The sequence below is a fragment of the Lampetra fluviatilis genome, chromosome 74 (genome assembly GCF_964198595.1).
Source record: "Lampetra fluviatilis chromosome 74, kcLamFluv1.1, whole genome shotgun sequence".
Lineage (NCBI taxonomy): Eukaryota > Metazoa > Chordata > Hyperoartia > Petromyzontiformes > Petromyzontidae > Lampetra > Lampetra fluviatilis.
This window is the reverse complement of record NC_136348.1, coordinates 2539400-2559321: the sequence shown is the minus strand read 5'-3', so window position 1 is coordinate 2559321 and position 19922 is coordinate 2539400. Positions and strand designations below refer to the sequence as shown.

Here is a 19922-nt window from a genome sequence, read left to right as displayed (position 1 = left end):
AAGGCTGTCATATACCGCCCCGTTTACGAGTTGGCTGTTTTTAGGATTTGTCCATTAATGTTGTTCTTTTTATTGCGGCATTTTTATGTTGAGTTCTGTCACTTGATTGTTGCAGTTTGTTTAAGAATTCGTCACGTGAGCGTGGTGTTTTGCTTGTGGTAATTTAGCTTTGTTACAATTTGTGATTGTTATAAAATTGTAAAGATTCATAATCTCATGAATTAAGAATGGGTTTGTGCGTGATTCTTATACGATCACACTGTGATTCTAATGCTTCTAATGATATTATAATACCTTATCTCCGTTTATATGGTTATAAATTAAAACACTAGTTTATAATCGTTTAATGTTTAGTGTTATAGTTTATAGTATTACAGTTTACATGTTATAAAGTAGAGTTTATCCCCGACATACTTCGGGATTTGGGACTGGTACGTTGATGAAAGATTAACTACGGGGAACTTTCTCCTCAAGGAACACGTGTTAATCGGGTAGACAGCCAAGATGCTGCCGGTTAAGGGCACACTTGTGTGACGGAGATCCTCCACCTGAAATTATCTGAACATGTTTTTGCTAGGAACATTATAAAATATAGACCGGACAAACATTTGTAAAAAATACGTTTTAAAAATACATTTTAACGTCAAAACTCGAAGGGAATGTTTATTACATCCTATGTTCACACATTTCCAGTAGAATGCAAACCGTTTCCGTTCCAGGAATACCAAAGCGTTAAAGTTTCATTCCCCATTATTTCCTTATTAGTTGACCACATGTGTTCACTGTGCGTCTATGTTGAAGTCAAGGCCATATATCCAACGAACGCGTCATCAATGTACATCCTGACATCGGCTATCTAAAGTCGATTAATACCAATTCAAAAAGCTATATACTTGAAAACTAAAACGTTTAAAATGTTGAGTAAAGATGTACCTACAGACGCATCCCAACTTTAGCTCAACAGGAACACTTAACGACTACAATTGAACCCTCTCACAACCAGTGCTCATCACACCACTTCGGCAAGTAATCCGATAACATTACAAACCACCACTGGGCACGTCATTAAACTCTCATAAAAACTGTAAAACTAAAATGGTCAAAATTACACACAAAAGTACTCGATACGGCTTAATAGGTATAACCACATTACATAATATTTTTTCAGTCACCCCGAGCTCTCTGGTTGACTCTCGAGCCACTCCATTACATCCAGCCATCTCTCGGGATCCAACTGCATGGGATCGAAGGTGGAAACTTCGTCAGGACTCATTGCAGCACCTTGAATTTCAGTTTTTGATTTCATTTTCCTATCATTGTGGACCTTCTGATGCCTGTTCATGGTTGACGAGTGTGCAAATGCCTTCCCACACACAGAGCACAGGAATGGCTTCTCGCCCGTGTGTGTTCTCTGGTGACTCTGAAGATGTGATGAGTTTGCAAATGTCTTCCCACACACAGAGCAAAGGAATGGCTTCTCGCCCGTGTGTGTTCTCTGATGAGTTTGAAGAGTTGATGCCTGCGCAAATGTCTTCCCACATACAGGGCACAGAGTCGAGCGTCCAACCTCATCAAGTTTCCTCTCGAAATGGCATTGAGCTCTGCTTCTGAGCCGCCTTATAACTCCCCCCCTAGGATCCAATCCTTTTTCTTTCAGGATATTTGCATTCGAAAGTTAATTTTGGAATGCACAATCCGCATGCCTATTAACATACCGAAGGGTAATGTGCCCATTGTGCTTCATGTATGAATATGTAAGTGCATCTCAGTGTGTAATTGTGCGCTTATTTTGAATAAATGGAAAAACTTTGTCCTCGATTTAAAGTGAATGCAGAGAAATTAGCATGTAACTTTAGAAAAGGAAGAGAGCGGCCTTCTCGACGAGGGAGTGAAACCCAATAGGTAATATTCTTTTACAGCGTTACAATGGATAGGTTGTAGTTCATAGGTTATAATATTACGTTTCACTATGTTAGAGCTTAACATGTGAGAGTATACAATGTCAGATCAAATACGACGATCAAGGGCGTCAATCGGGTGAGTTTGATCAGAGGCTTTAATCAAAGGCGTCATCCCATCACGGGACACCACCTCCCTGCGTTTATCACAGCAACAGAAGCAACTACAACAGCAACAACAGCAGCGACAACAACAGCAGCAACATCACATTTCGAGGGCGACGCAGCTACTTCCGATTCTGCTGCCCAGCTGTTTGTAGTCGGGACCTGCTCTCGCAGGACCCCACACGTCTTTGGAAATGATTGCGATGATCATGTCTGAGCTGAGAATTAAGTCACTCAAGATTACTTTGTTTAACCATAACTTTAGGTAGGTTAGTGTCATAGGGGCTCTGTGAATACTACTCATGAATGAAATCACACTCCTGTATGACCAACATTGTACTAAATTTGGTTGATCGAGTAGAACAAGGCACGTGCCACGTCCAGACAAATTCTTATCAACAACAGTGTCCTTTAATATGATGCTAAAATAAATGTTAACACTGGATTAAACGTGCACCTCTTAACCCCTCCCTCGCATTTACGACTAATGATGTGCATTTGCACATAACATACATTCAAGCACAATAAAATGCTAATACGACCATGTCCTGGAAACCATGGCAAGGTCATCCCATGAGGACTGCCTGGATGAAAACCAGCATGGAAGGGGCCCATTGTGGGGCCAGCTATGCTAATGACATAGTCCCGTGTGTGTGTGATGTGAGGTCTCCTGGCAGCAGTCATTCTCCGCTGTAGTCCTGGCATCTGCTGCTCAGCTTCATTCCCCAGCTGTGGTCCCAGTGGCACCGTCTCTCTGGGGAACCGTGTGGTGTGTGTAGCGAGTATCACTGGGTGGGCGGGTAGTGTGGTGATAGTGGTCACGGTTGGCACCGATGCACGACCACCGCCACCACCCCTACTGGGCGGTGGACCTGCCACCACAAAGCAGCACGCGGCGGAGGAGTGAGGCGATCGCTCTCGCCACGCGAGCGACGCCCCCTCGCTTCCTCTTCTTTTCGTGCATCTCCACCTGCTCCTCTTCCATCTTCTCCTCCGTCTCATCCTCCTCCATCCCCTCTTCTTCATCCTCCACCACCATCTCCTCCTCTACCTCCTCCTCTTCCTGTACCACCTCCATCTTCTTCTCCTCCGCTAGAACCATCTCTTCCTCCTTCATCTCCTCCTCAACTTCCGGCACCACCATCACCACCGTCTTCTCTTCCTCCTCCACCACCATTGTTTCCCCTTTGTCCGTCGTCCCCATGTCCTCCACCACGACCATCTGTTCATCCTTTGTCTCCTTGTCCTCCATCTCCGTATTGTCTTTCTCCTCTCTCTCCGTGTTCTCCTCCATTGTCACCATCACAATCTCGTCCTCCTTTGCCTTCTCTTCCTCCGATTTCTCCTCCTCCTCTGTCTCTACCTCATCCTCCATCATCTCCTCCTTCACCTCTTCCTTCGTCTCCTCCATAACCTCTGTCTTCACTTCAAAGGCCTGGACGAGTGAGGAGGAGGGCTGCACTGGCACAGATCTGTGAAGAGACAACACGACACCGTTTCACCTTCCTGCTACGGCAGGCATCGCCATCTAATAATAATAATAGTTCAATTTGTAACGCGCGCAAATTTGCAGACGTAGTGGCCGCAACTCAGAGGCGCGGAGCCAAGCTCAGAGTCGCTCAAAAGCATAATTGTAGAGGTGAGCTTTTAAGTGTCTCTATGAGGAGGCGATTGAGGTGATGCTGCGAATGTGCAGAGGGATATCGTTCCAGACTGTTGGGGCTGCCACCGAGAAGCGGCGCATAGACATGACCATCCTGGATCTTGGTATCGAGAGGAGGTCGTGAGTCGCGCTGCGCAGGCATCTGCCGTGTGCTGAGCTGCAAGTTGTCAATAATGAAGAAAAGTACGGCGGGCAGGCGATATGAAGGCATCGTCCGTGGGTGGAATGTGTGGCGGATTAATTCGAGCTGAATAGAAACCGCAATAACGACATGGCCAGTGAGTGTGCTTAGTATTGGTGCTGTCATTCTCATGGCGCTAGGCTATCCTTGAGATAGGTGCAGCTGTGTCTCACACATACTGCTGTAGCTTCACAGTAGTGGGTGGCGTTGCTGTGCAAATTTAACTGAATAATTTGAAGTGACATTATTTTGGCTCTTTCAGTAAAGTCACGTAGGTATAAAATATAGTAAATTAAATCACAACGTTTCGATTGCAACACAGGCAATCATCATCAGGTGAGAAAACCACAGCAAGAAACGTTCTTGCAATAACAACATGGCCATCGAAACGTCGTGATTTAATTAATTTGATTTCATACCTACGTGAATTTACCGAAATAACCAAAGAGTATGGATCCCTGTAGTCACGAAAACTTCAAATCTAGATTGACATGTTTCTATATGTGTATTCTAATTGACCCCTTGCACATGATGTCCTAAGCATTTCAAATGGCATCCGTAGAGATCCTGAACGTCCACTGTGACGGAATGGGTGTGGATCTGTGTGGTCAATGCAGCAGCAATAATAGCCAAGGCGGGAAGCAAGATCTGAACTGTAATGGTGAAGAATGAGTACACGACAATTTGGTCGCTTCAACACATCCACGATTTCAAAAAAGTGTCCGTCAGTGATTTGTGGTCGAGAGAGCCACCTCCCTGGACGTCGAAGGCATCTCAGAGTGCATTGCATGCGATGAGCCTCTCGCATCTCTCATCTCATCGCGTTTTAAATTGAACACCCCTCTCATTGGTAGCTGTCGCTGTGCATTACAAGGCGACTTGGCAGCTGGCCTGGAAACAGGCGATATACAGCGAAAATCTCACGGTGGATGGAGGGTTACATGCTGAAGATATGTCCACTTTGTTACGTGGTCTAACCCAAAAACCAATTATGAAAAATAAATCTGTCCACAGTATAGCGGAATGTACACGTGGGGTTTGCAGTGTCTGTGAATTTTGAGAGCGCGACAGGGCTTGAGCACCTGTGCGTCACAGCAACATTGACCTGGCTTTGATTTCCACGTTTGGCCACATTCTCTGTGTGGATTATGCAGCCACCTGTTCTGGGAAGGTTTTGCAGCTTTCTCCCTGTTACTGAACCCACACAAGCAATGCAAATCGTTCAATTTGGATCGCAAACAGTAGCAACTTTGTTGCAAAATGCGAGCAAACTTGGCAGGATCCTCCTGAAAAAAAGTTTCGTGACCGAGTAAGGCTGATGCTGCGTGAGAAGCATGGCAATAAATAACAAAAATAAACACACAGGGGATGCACACGCAGACTGGTTTACCGTGGCTCAGCGACTCCGGAGTTTTCTTTATCTTCTTGGAAGCCCTCTTCTCCAAAGCTCTGAGCAATTGGGCCCCACACAGGATTGGAGTATGTGGCGGCGGTGGTGGTAGCGGTGGTGGCGGTGGCAGTGGTGGTGGTGCTGCTGGTGGTATCGGTCTGGAGCCATTGTCGCTCGATCTTGGCGAGACGCTCCTCCTCCTCCTCGAGGCGCTTTTGCTCCACAAGACGCTTCTCCTCCATCAAGTGCTCCTCCTCTTGACGCTTCACTTCAACGAGGCGCTTCTCCTGCATGAGACGTTTCTCCTCGAGGAGCTTCACCTTGCGAAAGCGCCTCTCCTCAAGACGCTTCTTCTTCTTCTCGAGACGCTTCAGCTCTATGAGACGCTTCACCTCAAAGAGGCGATTCTCCTCCATGAGGCGCTTCTCTTCCTCGACCCGCTGCACCTCAATGAGGCGCTGCTCCTCGACAAGGCGCTTCTCTTCTTCCACCCGCTTCTCCTCCATGAGGCGCTTCTCTTCCTTGACCTGCTTCACATCTATGAGGCGCTTCTCTCCCTCCAGATGCTTCTCCTTGAGACGCTTCACCTCGCGAAGGCGCTTCTCCTCCATGAAGCGCGTTTCTTCAAGGAGGCGCTTTTCCATGACGCATTTCACGTCGTTGAGGATTTTGTTTCGAAGGCACTTCTGCTCCGTTTGGTGCTTCAACTTGGCGAGGTGCTTCACCTCATTGGGGCGCTTCTCTTCCATTGGGCATTTCTCCTTCGCAAGGCGCTTGTCCTCCTGGAGACGCTTCACTCCGCTGAAGTTCTTCACCTCCCCAATGCTCCTCTGTGCACGCGAAGATAAGCACATGACCATTCAGACATGTGCACTCAGGACAACATCCATTCTCGCAGGCACACAAACATGGACGGGCACATACACAAACAAAAATGCATACTGGCACATCTATGTACAGATGAAAACATGCACATTAACTCATGGTATGACGTGATGATGGAGGGATGGAGTGATGGTGTTGGGAGATGGTGTTGTGATATGGAGAGGTGAAATTGTGGAATGTTCTGGAGAGACGGTGCCTTGTGATGGTATTGACGCTTTATGAGGCTCTATGATATTGTATTGATTATCGATTTGAAGCTTTCGTGACTGCAAGGATTCATACTCACGTATGTGACTTCACCGAAAAAACCTAAGAAAGAGTCACATACGTGAATTTACCGAAAAAACTAAGAGTATATTGTATTGAGTTGGTGGTGGTGTGAAGAGATGGTGTGGTGATGTGAGGTGTAGTGATGTTTTGGTGCAATAGTGTGGGAGTGTGGAGAGAATGTGGTGTTTGACCCCCATAGACCCCCATACACACCTTTGGGGAGGGATGGTCGTAGCTTTGGCCTGGGAAAGGGTCCACTTCATCCATAATGTCCCCCCACGTGGTCGACTGGCGCCATGACTCCCGGGCTACAGAAATTAAAATTAATTCAAAAGACGAGTAATGTATTAGAGAACGAAGCACGTGGAGATTCACGGAACTAATTCTGAGATTCTTGTAATTACCTCTTAACACATACCATGACCTGCTGTTGAGAAACATTAGTCACATGGTAGTAAAACATTACAAGTCATATTTTTGTAAGCATGTTGAGATCATTAATTTCATAAAGTTGAGACCCCCGTTTAAACCAATATGGCTGAAACGCAGCTCTAAATCCATGCTGTCTGCCACCCTTGACCGTTTACCTTTTCCCATCAGGGAGCTGCCTCCTCTGCATAAAAGCCACGTGATGCAGGTAACTGGGACTTACCATCATAGTCATCCAAGATATCAGCCCACTTGCGTTGTCTGTCCATGTTTTGTGGTGAAGGAGTCGTTTCTGTTTGATGTTGGAGGGGCTGGAGAGGTTGTAAAAACGCTCAGATTTATCAGCCTTTTGAATCACTCATCCTCACAATTATTCCATATTGACCACTCGCTGTACCAATCAAATCACTTTCGTGCCGTTTGTTTTACAAGTCCACTCACTCGCTTGTTTTCCAACTCACGCGTGCGTCAGATCACTCACTCATCCACCCACGCGAACATGTTTATTCCAACTGCCTATTGCATTAAACATAATCGCCAAACATAACCGTGATGTTTAACCTCTAATCCAGACAAGCATGTTGATGCACAGCCCATTTGTATTAATCTACTGCTTGATAAAGGCCCCCCTATGTCTTGTAGGTCATTGGGGTCAAATGACAATACTTAAATTATCTGTTATAACCCGAGAATGACGTCACTGGTCACGTGATGTCAGAGGTACCGCCCATGTGGCTGTGACGTCACAGATAGGAGACGTCTATGGCAGCAGCTAGGGTCTGAACTAAAAGGCAGACTCCTCCCCCGTGTTGGATAACATTCAAAACATGTAATGCAGGACACAATTATGCAGGCAATCAGAACACAATAATTATAGACATGTTAATCATATTATATGAGATTTAAACAGGTTAGTTATGAACGTTTTAAATGTTGACTTGCTTTGGGTCTAAACAATGACAGTAACAGCAACATATCAGAGCATGCCAAGTAACCTAACTAATAGTCTTAATTTGGTTGCAGAAAATCCAAATACCAACATACACAAAAATAATGAAGCTTTAGTTTGTAGTCAAAACGTGCAATAAAAATAAACAACACACATCGTCAACAGGGATGCTCTCACCTCGTTGAGAATTCGCTCTGCAAAGGCTTCTTCTGCTGCTGCTCACTCGTGCGCATTCCTCTCGACTGCGGGTGGAGGCGTGGCTATGACGTAACAGAGGTGACGTCACTATAGCGAGGCTCCGCCCCCACGCGCTTGGCGGGCGCACCACGTGGTGCAGTGCGGGTGGTTTGCGTCACCGGAATCAGCCGAGTCCACGTTTCGACATTAAACATTTGCCCCCTCGCTTTGTGTTGTCTTTGATGTCGCCGTTACTGCGGCGAGGACTGAAGCGATGCCTAGCCATCAGGCCTGGCATATACCTAGGCCTCAGGCTTCATATTTGTTCGTAGTTATTTTTTGTTTAATTGGAATTATTAACTTGCATTTCATTCATTACATTTCAAGCGTATAAACACCATCCCATTGGTTTATTTACTTTTAAATTCAGGTTTTTAGTAGAGTTTTTGATCTGTAGTTATATTTAAGTGAGTGAGGTGGTTGTACTAAGTGTGAATTTGAGTTCCATGTAAATTGTTATTGTGTAAAGGATTTGTCTGTGTGCACCTATCATGGCAGTGGTTATTTGGGCTTTTTATAATTAAGTTGTTAATGAGATTGTTTATTTGTGTGTGTTATCTATGTCTGTGTCAGGTTACATATCTATGTTTGTAGCTGTGTGTGTTTCTTAATTTATGATGGGTGGTGATGATGTTTCTTGATAATGGATGGTGGTGATGATGATGATGGGTGGTGATTATGAAGGGTGGTAATGATGATGGTTGGTGATGATAATGTGTAGTGATTATGATGGGTGGTAGTGATGATGATGGGTGGTGGTAATGATTAGTGAGGTTATGATGATGGGTGGTGATGATGATGGGTTGTTGTGATTATGGGTGTTGATGATGATGGATGATTTGTGGTGGTTATGATGAATGTTGTGATGGTTGGGTGGTGATGGTGACGATGGTTGGTGATGGTGAGTTGATAGTGATAATGATGATTGGTGATGATAATGGGTGTTGATGCTGATGCTTTGTGTTGATGATTATGGGTGGTGATGAGTAAATGAGCCACCACCCGACACAACAGCAACAGAAGTAACTCAAGCAGCACCAATAACAGCAGCAACAGCAGCAACAGCAGCAGCAGCAACAGCAGCAGCAGCAACAGCAGCAGCAGCAGCAACAGCAGCAGCAGCAGCAGCAACAGCAGCAGCAGCAGCAACAGCAGCAGCAGCAGCAACAGCAGCAGCAGCAACAGCAGCAGCAGCAGCAACAACAGCAGCAGCAACACATTTTGAGGGCGACGCAACTACTTCTGATTCTGCTGTTTCTGCTGCTCGACTATTTGTAGCCAGGCCCTGCTCTCACGGGACCCCACATGCGATGATCATGTCTGAGCTGAGAATTTAGCGACTAAACGTTACTTTGTTTAACCATAACTGTGTGTAGGTTAGTATCTGGGGGCTCAGCGAATACTACTCATGAAATAACTCGCACTCCTTTATGACCGACATTGTACTAATTTTGGTTGATCGAGACGAACAAGGCACTTGCCATGTCCAGAATAATTTGTATTACCAATATTGTCCTTAAATATGATGCTAAAATAAACATTAACACTGGATTAAACATGCACCTCTTAACCTCTGCCTCGCATTTACGACTAACAATTTGCATTTACACGTAACATACAGTCAAGCACAGTAAAATGCTAATACGACAATATTGTTATTCTAGGAATTTGAATTCGATTCTGACCCTGCACCCGCCACAGTTCGCATATCCAACACCTGGTTCGATGGAACGTTCGCTTTACATACATATGAGCAGAGTGCGATTATAATACTTCTAATGAGATTTGAATACCGTACCTCCGTTTATGTTTTAATTAATTAGGAAACCAGTTTATAGTCGTTTAATGTTGAGTGTTATCGTTTATAGTGATACAGCTGAAGTCATAGAGATGAAACGGCCTAAGTGTGTACGAATGTAGATAGGGCGTCGCCGCAGGTTCGTCCACCCATCCCGCCTCAAGACATATGTCCGTCCCCACCCAGACAGCTCATCCCCATGTCCTGTACAGCCCGAGTCTGGTGTGTCCGACGTAGTGGGGTGCTTGGCAACGGAAACCGTACGCCAAAGGAAATGTGTTGTGCCGCTCACAGTTTCCGAGCCCCTGAGGCCCGGGGTGCTTCAAGGATCCCCCACGTGTGAGGAATCGGTGCCTGGAACCCGGTCATGTTTCTCAAAAGAAGCCAGGGACCTGCCTAATCCTTCAAGGCTGTGGTGCGAACCCTTGACGCCCCGAAAGGCACAAGATTCCACCATGGGCGAGGGACCGGCGTCGAGAACCAGGTCAAAATGCGCAAGGTTGCGCTCGTAGGATCCCAGCCCAACACACGGACAATTGAAGGGTCCAGTTGAACAACGTGGAAGCGTGTTAGGATTGTTGTTGTGGTTATTGTGTTGTTTTCTTGTTGTTGACAGGTGAGTGTGGTCACACCGCTTACACCTACAGTTGAGTATTAAATTTTGATGCAGCTGCTGTCCTGACGCACGTGGTGTCTAAAAACTGTTGTTGATGTAAAGACAGTGCATCTACTAAGGGACAAGCGGTGACAATAGGATAGAGAGAGTTCAAGAAGGGAAGGCGGGACAACAATACAAACTAGTGCTATTGTAAACTATGAGCGATACATTAAAACGCTATAAAATAACATCATAAACTAGTGTTACAGATCAGAACACCTTACATTGAAGTGTGATATAATGACGACGACGAGACAGCAACCAGCCAACACCTCGTTCCTCCCCCTCTCATTCTCGGCGTGAACCTCCGCCCACACATGGTCTCGCCTTCCCTTCTCGAACTCTCTCTATCTTGTTGCCACCACTTGTCCCTTAGTTGACGTACTGTCTTTACATCACCCACCTCTATGACCTCTACCTGACCCCGCCATGGGCGGAGCAACTTAGGGGATTTTCCCGGTGGCACCTGTGGGCAATACAACCATGCCCTGTCCCCCACTGCCCATGGAAGCACGTGTTCCCGCCGCCATGTGATCTTTTCATGAGCGGATTGCGCTCTGGTGGGGAAAGGTCCTCGTTATGATTCGTTTCGCAAAGTTCAGGTCCAGAATACCGAAGAATACCGGGAATCACCTGTACTTAAAAAACAAGTAAATTGATAACAATATAAACAATAACACTAAACATTAAACGACAAAAGAAATATCAACTGGTTGTATAGTTTATAGCACCATAAACGGAGGTACGGTATTTAAATCTCATTAGAAGTATTAAAATCTCACTCTACACATATGTATGTAAATTATCTTTTCAATCGAGCCGGGGGTCGGATATGTGAACTGTGGGGGGTACAGGGCAAGAATCGCATTCAAATTTTTTAAAAAACAATATGGTCGTATTAGCATTTTAATGGGCTTTAATGTATGTTATGTGCAAATGCAAATCGTTAGTCGTAAATGCGAGGGAGGGGTTAACAGGTGCACGTTTAATCCAGTGTTAACATTTATTTTAGCATCATATTTAAGGACACTGTTGTTGATAATAATTCGTCTGGACGTGGCACGTGCCTTGTTCTACTCGATCAACCAAAATTAGTACAATGTCGGTCATACAGGAGTGTGATTTCATTCATGAGTAGTATTCACACAGCCCCGATGACACTAACCTACCTAAAGTTATGGTTAAACAAAGTAATCTTGAGTGATCATCGCAATCATTTCCAAAGACGTGTGGGGTCCTGCGAGAGCAGGTCCTGAGTACAAACAGCTGGGCAGCAGAATCGGAAGTAGCTGCGTCGCCCTCGAAATGTGATGTTGCTGCTGTTGTTGTCGCTGCTGTTGTTGCTGCTGAAGTTATTTCTGTTGCTGTAATAAACGCAGGTAGGTGGTGTTCCGTGATGGGATGACGCCTTTGATTAAAGCCTCTGATCAAACTCACCCGATTGACGCCCTTGATCGTCGCATTTGATCAACTCTGATATTGTATACTCTCACATGTTAATCTCTATCATAGTGAAACATAATATTATAACCTATGAACTACAACCTATCCATTGTAACGCTGTAAAACAATATTACCTATTGGGTTTCACTCCCTCGTCGAGAAGGCCGCTCTCTTCCTTTTCTAAAGTTACATGCTAATTTCTCTGCATTCACTATAAATTGAGGACAAAGTTTTTCCATTTATTCAAAATAAGCGCACAATTACACACTGAGATGCACTTACATATTCATGCATGAAGCACAATGGGCACATTACCCTTCGGTATGTTAAAATGCATGCGGATTGTGCCTTCCAAAATTAACAATCGAATGCAAATATCCTGAAAGACAAAGGATTGGATCCTAGGGGGGGAGTTATAAGGCGGCTCAGAAGCAGAGCTCAATGCCATTTCGAGAGGGAACTTGATGAGGTTGAACGCTCGACTCGTCGCTCTGCTGATCGCCCTTCAACCGCGAGACAACGCAGCCTGGCGAGCACAATTGCTGTGTCGACTTTGCGTCCGGAGAGTTCGTGGCGACATTTTCAGACGGGTTCTAGACATCGATATACCGTGAATCTACAAGTAAGTGTCTATTTTCGCGGATAAAATCTTAAACGTGTTCGTCGTCAAATTTACGGGATTTTTTTGCGTCTCGCTTTGACGCGAGTGTCGTTCTTGTTTTATCAGTTAACAAAATCTAAAACTCAACGCTAAACATCCTTGCGGCCGATAGCGTACTTTTGACTCAATAACACCGCTGCTGTTACGACGCTCACATGGAGCAGAGACGATCTCCACAGCCCCACGCACACGGAGGCAAGAAGCCATTCAATTGCTCTGTGTGTGGGAAGTCCTTTTCACGGCCATCACATCTTCAGAGACACCAGAGAACACACACGGGTGAGAAACCATTCCTGTGTTCTGTGTGTGGGATAGCATTTTCACTTTCAGCAAACTGCCAACGCCATCAGAAAACACACACGGGCGAGAAGCCATTCCTGTGTTCTGTATGTGGGAAGGCATTTGCACAGTCATCATATCTTCAAGAACACAAAAAAACGCACACGGGCAAGAAGCCATTCCTGTGTTCTGTATGTGGGAAGGCATTTGCACACTCGTCAACTCTTCAAGAACATCAGAGAACACACACGGGCGAGAAGCCATTCCTGTGCTCTGTGTGTGGGAAGACATTTGCACACTCATCAACTCTTCAAAACCATCAGAGAACACACACTGGTGAGAAGCCATTCCTATGCCCTGTGTGTGGTAAGACATTTTCACACTCATCAACTCTTCAAAACCATCAGAGAACACACACTGGGGAGAAGCCATTCCTATGCCCTGTGTGTGGGAAGGCATTTGCACGTTCATCAAATCTTCAAAACCATCAGAGAACACACACTGGTGAAAAGCCATTCCTATGCCCTGTGTGTGGGAAGTCATTTGCACAGTCGTCTAATTTTCAAGCTCATATGCAAACACACACGGTCGAGAAGCCATTCCTGTGCACTGTGTGTGGAAAGTCATTTGCAAAGTAATAAAAACGGAAGAGGCATCAGAAGATCCACGATGATAGGAAACTGAAATCAAAAGGTGAAATTCAAGGTGCTGCAATGATTCCTGAAGATAATTCCACCTTCGATCCCATGCAGTTGGATCCCGAGAGATGGCTGGATGTAATGGAGTGGCTCGAGCGTCAAACCGAGAGCCAGAGATGACTGAACAATTATGTTGTATGTGGTTTACCGATTAAGCCGTCTTGAGTACTTTTTTGAGTAATTTTGACCCTTTAGTTTTACAGTTTTTGTGAGAGTTTCGTGACGTGCACAGTGGTGGTTTGTAATGTTATCGGATTACTTGCTGAAGTGATGTTTTGAGCAATGGTTGTGAGAGGGTTCAATTGTAGTCGTTAAGTGTTCCTGTTGAGCTAAAGTTGAAATGTATCTGTAGTTTGATCTTTACTCAACATTTTAAACGGTTTTTTTCAAGTATAAAGCTTTTTTGGTTGGTAATGATCGACTTTAGATAACCGATTTCAGGATGTACATTGATGACGAGTTCGTTGGATATATGGCCTTGACTTCAACATAGACGCACAGTGAACAAACGTGGTGAACTAATAAGGAAATCATGGGGAATAATACTTTAACGCTTTGGTATTCCTGGAACGGATATGGTTTGCATTGTACTGTAACTGTTTGAATATAGGACATATCAAACATTAGGTTCGAGTTTTAACGTAAAAATGATTGCAGATGAATAAAAACGTATTTTTAATAAACGTTAGTCCCTTATTTATTTTACAATGTTCATAGCAAAAACGTGTTAAGCGAGTTTCAGGTGGAAGATCTCCGTCACACAAGTCTGCTCTTTATCGGCAGCATCTTGGTTGACTCCCCCATTATCATGTTCCTTGAAGGGAAAGGTCCCCGTTGCTAATCGTTTCTAAACGTACCAGTCCCTAATCCCGAAACATGCCATGGATAAACTATACTCTATAACATGTAAACTGTAACACTATTAACGATAACACTAAACATTAAACGAATATAAAGTAGACTTTAAATATATAACCATGTAAACGGAGGTAAGGTATTATAATCTCATTAGAATCATTAGAATCACAGTGTGGTCATATTAATATCACACTTTGCTCATATGTGTGTACTAGCAGTCGCCGCCCGCTTCGCGGGCGGTGTGTATGTGCTTGGTTGGTGGGGAGTTGAAAGTGGCTGGATACAATAGACATGTTTTGGTGATTGTTTTATGTATATTTTTGTGAGGTTATATGTATTTTAATGAGACGCTCAATCGACAAAATTCAATAATGCAACTTATTAAAATATAGAATGCAACTTATTGAAATATCTGGCGATACACGATATTCTTCGTGTACACTCCGTCTTCCTCCTCGTCGTCAGGTCCCTCAATAAGCGCCATGATGTTGGATCTTGCAGTGACTCGCGATAGTGCCACGTACAGTTGGCTGTGCGACAAGCATGGCGTTGGTAGATATAATCCCAGGATGTGAACAGTTTGCCCTTGCGCCTTGTTGATGGTCATCGCGAATGCTGGGACAATGGGGAACTGTTTGTGCCGAAGTTGAAATGGGAAGTCCTTCGTGTCCAATTCGCGGCGGATATGGTTGTTCTCAAGCAGCGAGTCCAAGACCAAGTGTGGGTACTCGGAAAGCTGCGGGAGGTCGTCAAAGTCCGACAGAGCCATCCCACCTGCCGTGAGGAACTCGTGGAGGCTGTGAAGAGTCTTGAACTTTACCATTTATTTTATTTTCTTTGATGCTACTAATCCTGCATAATGCACGGGTATAAGTAGTACTAATCACATACCTGCATTTCCCATATCCCCTCCCTTTGATGCTGCTAATCCTGCATAGTGCACGGGCATAAGTAGTACTAATCACATACCTGCATTTCCCATAAATATGCTAAATTGCTCTTGATATGCAAATTCTTTTGTCAAGGCGCTCTTTCCCACCCTTCCAACCCAGCTTCTATATATGCTCCAAGCTCGTGTGCTGTTTCATTCAGACGCTGTCGCCTCGACAGACCTGGTTTTCAACTGAGGACGGCTGCTTGCGTTGTGGCCGAAACGTCGTGAGAATTATTTTATTATGTTTAATTTTTTTAATTTTATTACTTCCCTTCTACGTGACTTTACCGAAAGAACCAAGAAGATTTACCATTTCTTCTTTGTTGGTCAGCTGGCGGTACTGGTACTCGTAATCGCGAGCCAATTCGTCGTAGAATTTATCCCAGAGAGCCTTCGTATCTGCTGGCATGGAATACAGCAGAATGGTAGCGAAGAGTTGACGAAGCTGGTACGGCATCTGAAAGAGCGAGGCTTCTTCCAGACACGCAACCCATTCGCGATCGCTCTCAAGGTAGCCTGCTCGCATGGCTGCTTCCAGCGGTTTGTTTTGTTTTATTTTATTCGTAACGCACCATCCATATGCGCTCCACCATCCACCATGCCCTTGCATCGCAAAGACACAGCTCCGGTGTGCGTCAGCGTGTGCGCCATCCACAGTGACATTGGTCAGCAATTGCACCGTTCCGATCGCACACAGGTTGGCCCCTGCATCCTCCGTCTGTATGTACACACACAGGCAAATCCGTTATGGGGCCACCTATTTTTTTCTTATACAAAATTATTATGCAAGATTAGCAGCATCAAAGGGAAGGGATATGGGAAATGCAGGTATGTGATTAGTACTACTTATACCCGTGCATTATGCAGGATTAGCAGCATCAAATAAAATAAAAGAAATGGTAAAGTTCAAGACCCTTCACAGCCTCCACGAGTTCCTCACGGCAGGTGGGATGGCTCTGTCGGACTTTGACGACCTCCCGCAGCTTTCCGAGTACCCACACTTGGTCTTGGACTCGCTGCTTGAGAACAACCATATCCGCCGCGAATTGGACACGAAGGACTTCCTATTTCGACTTCGGCGCAAACAGTTCCCCATTGTCCCAGCCTTCGCGATGACCATCAACAAGGCGCAAGGGCAAACTGTTCACAACCTGGGATTATATCTACCAACGCCATGCTTCTCGCACGGCCAACTGTACGTGGCACTATCGCGAGTCACGGCAAGATCCAACATCAAGGCGCTTATTGAGGGACCTGACGACGAGGAGGAAGACGGAGTGTACACGAAGAATATCGTGTATCGCCAGATATTTCAATAAGTTGCATTCTATATTTGAATAAGTTGCATTCTTTAATATTGTCGATTGAGCGTCTCATAAAAATGCATATAACCTCACAAAAATAAACATAAAACAATCACCAAAACATGTATATTGTGTCCAGCCACTTTCAACTCCCCACCAACCAAGTATATACACACCGCCCGCGAAGCGGGCGGCGACTGCTAGTTGTTTCAGAATCCGTGTCATCACCCGCCACAGCGCCTTAGCCAAACTACATCTCCCCAACAATGCAGCCTTCCCTATGCTGTGTATTTTAGCACTATATTTACGGACGCACTTGAAGATAACAATTCGTCTAGAAAAGGCAGGCGACTTGTTCTACCAACACGATTTCAAATTTCTATCCAAAAGAAGTATGAGTTCATTCATGAGTAGTATTCGCTAAGCCCCGATGGCACTCACTTACACACAGTTATGATTAATCAAAGTAAACATTAGTCGCTCATCCCAGCTCAGACATGATCATAACAATTATTTCCAAATCCGTGTCGGGTCCCACGAGAACAGGGCACGTCCACAAACTCTCAAATTGTAAACTCACATTGCATACTCTAACATTAAAAACTCTAACAATATAACCTTTAAACTATGAGCTATTCATTGTAACGCTTTAAAATAACATTACAAATTAGGGTTATAGTAAACTATAATGTTGTGAACTCTAACAATATAAGCTATGAGCAATACATTATAACGCTATGAAATAACATCATAAATTAGTGTTACAGATTAGAACACCGTACATTGAAGTGTGATATTCGAATCTCATTCGAATTCTTAGCTTCACACCGTGTTCCTCTAAGAATCACACCATGCTCGTGAGTATGTAACATGTCTGTATGTAATATGCATGAATGTAATAAGTCTGTATGTAACATGTATGCATGTTAAATGTATGTATGTAATATGGACGTGCGAACCAAGGGTGGAATATGTGAAACGGAAGGTGCAGGATCAGGATGGGATTAAAATTATTTGAATAACACTTTGGTGGTATTAGGATCAAGCTGTCCACTATTAGATGAATGTTCCATCTCAATGGCATCAAATAGCAATATTCAGTAGGAATATGTAAAATAATCGCACAAACCCAATATTAGCCCGTAAAATAATGAATCGTTATAATTGTAATGACTCCGGACTCAGACTGCAGAGGGTTCTTTTATTTAGCCTTTAACGCGGTTTCAGACCTCAGGCGTCACGATATAGCAAAGACGACGACGAGACAGCAACCAGCCAACACAGCCCCGAACCTCGTTCCTCCCCCTCTCTCATTCTCGGCGTGAACCTCCGCCCACACTTGGTCTCGCCTTCCCTTCTCGAACTCTCTCTATCTTGATGTCACCAATTGTCCCTTAGTTGACGCACTGTCTTTACATCACCCACCTCTATGACCTCTACCTGACCCCGCCATGGGCGGAGCAACTTGGGGGACATATAGATATGTATGTAAATTATCTGTTCAATCGAACCGGGGGTCGGATATGTGAACCGCATTCAAATTTTAGAATAACAATATGGTCGTATTAGCATTTTAATGGGTTTTAATGTATGTTACGTGCAAATGCAAATCGTTAGTCGTAAATGCGAGGGAGGGGTTAAGAGGTGCACGTTTAATCCAGTGTTAACATTTATTTTAGCATCATATTTAAGGACACTGTTATTGATAAGAATTCGTCTGGACATGGCACGTGCCTTGTTCTACTCGATCAACCAAAATTAGTACAATGTCGGTCATACAGGAGTGTGATTTCATTCATGAGTAGTATTCACACAGCCCCGATGACACTAACCTACCTAAAGTTATGGTTAAACAAAGTAATCTTGAGTGACTTAATTCTCAGCTCAGACCTTATCATCGCAATCATTTCTAAAGACGTGTGGGGTCCTGCGAGAGCAGGTCCCGACTACAAACAGCTGGGCAGCAGAATCGGAAGTAGCTGCGTCGCTCTCGAAATATGATGTTGCTGCTGTTGTTGTCGCTGCTGTTGTTGCTGCTGTAGTTGCATCTGTTGCTGTGATATACGCAGGGAGGTGGTGTTCCGTGATGGGATGACGCCTTTGATTAAAGCCTCTGATCAAACTCACCCGATTGACGCCCTTGATCGTCGCATTTGATCAACTCTGATATTGTAGACTCTCACATCTTAAGCTCTATCATAGTGAAACATAATATTATAACCTATGAACTACAACCTATCCATTGTAACGCTGTAAAAATTAACCCGTGAAAACAAAGTTTTTCACTATAAATCCTTCATATGCGTGGCGGCTAGAGTCCTCTCGTCCTCTGGCTTGAGATTGCTGCCACCTATGGGTCAGATGATTGCCTGCCACCATTATGCAATTGGTAATTAAATATAATTAATTTTCTCCTAAAAAGTGTAAAATTTTGGAAGAAAAAAACTCACGAAAATAAATTGTCACGCACAACAAGTCTGTGTGCAAAATGTCAGCTCGATTGAATCACGGGAAGTGGGTTAAAGATCGACTGAAAGATTTGCACGGTCGTAAGCGTGCAAGCAAGTGAACTTAATATAAAGGATTTAAAAAAATAACCCGTAAAAACAAAGTTTTTCACTATAAATCCTTTATATGCGTGGCGGCTAGAGTCCTCTCGTCCTCTGGCTTGAGATGGCTGTCACCTATGGGTCATATGATTGCTTGCCACCATTAAGCAATTGGTAATGACATACAATTTTTTTTGCATAAAAAGTGTAAATTTTTGGGAAAAAAAATTCACGAAAATTAATTGTCATGCACAACGAGTCTGTGTGCAAAATGTCAGCTCGATTGGATCACGGGAAGTGGGTAAAAAAAACGACTGAAAGATTTGCACGGTCGTAAGCGCGCAAGCAAGCAAGCGCGCAAGCAAGTGAACTTAATATAAAGGATTTAAAAATAATATTACCTATTGGGTTTCACTCCCTCGTCGAGAAGGCCGTTCTCTTCCTTTTCTAAAGTTACATGCTAATTTCTCTGCATTCACTTTAAATCGAGGACAATTTTTTTCATTTATTCAAAATAAGCGCACAATTGCACACTGAGATGCACTTACATATTCATGCATGAAGCACAATGGGCACATTACCCTTCGGTATGTTAATAGACATGCGGATTGTGCCTTCCAAAATTAACAATCGAATGCAAATATCCTGAAAGACAAAGGATTGGATCCTAGGG

At 44.3% G+C, this 19922-nt stretch overlaps 2 protein-coding genes and 1 pseudogene across 2 annotated transcripts in view; 1 reads left to right on the top strand and 2 right to left on the bottom strand.

Annotated features, from left to right (window-relative positions):
- LOC144953326 (uncharacterized) overlaps positions 1-3315 on the bottom strand; it is a 30602-nt pseudogene extending 27287 nt beyond the window's left edge.
- The window catches only part of LOC144953325 (uncharacterized), a 378709-nt gene extending 363444 nt beyond the window's left edge, over positions 1-15265 (top strand). Inside the window, exons 10-11 of the mRNA XM_078883889.1 lie at positions 12858-13456; positions 15166-15265. Coding sequence (XP_078740015.1) covers positions 12858-13456; positions 15166-15265 — 699 coding nt within the window. The remainder of the gene's footprint in view (positions 1-12857; positions 13457-15165) is intronic.
- The window catches only part of LOC144953332 (uncharacterized), a 446639-nt gene that overhangs the window by 408230 nt on the left and 18487 nt on the right, over positions 1-19922 (bottom strand).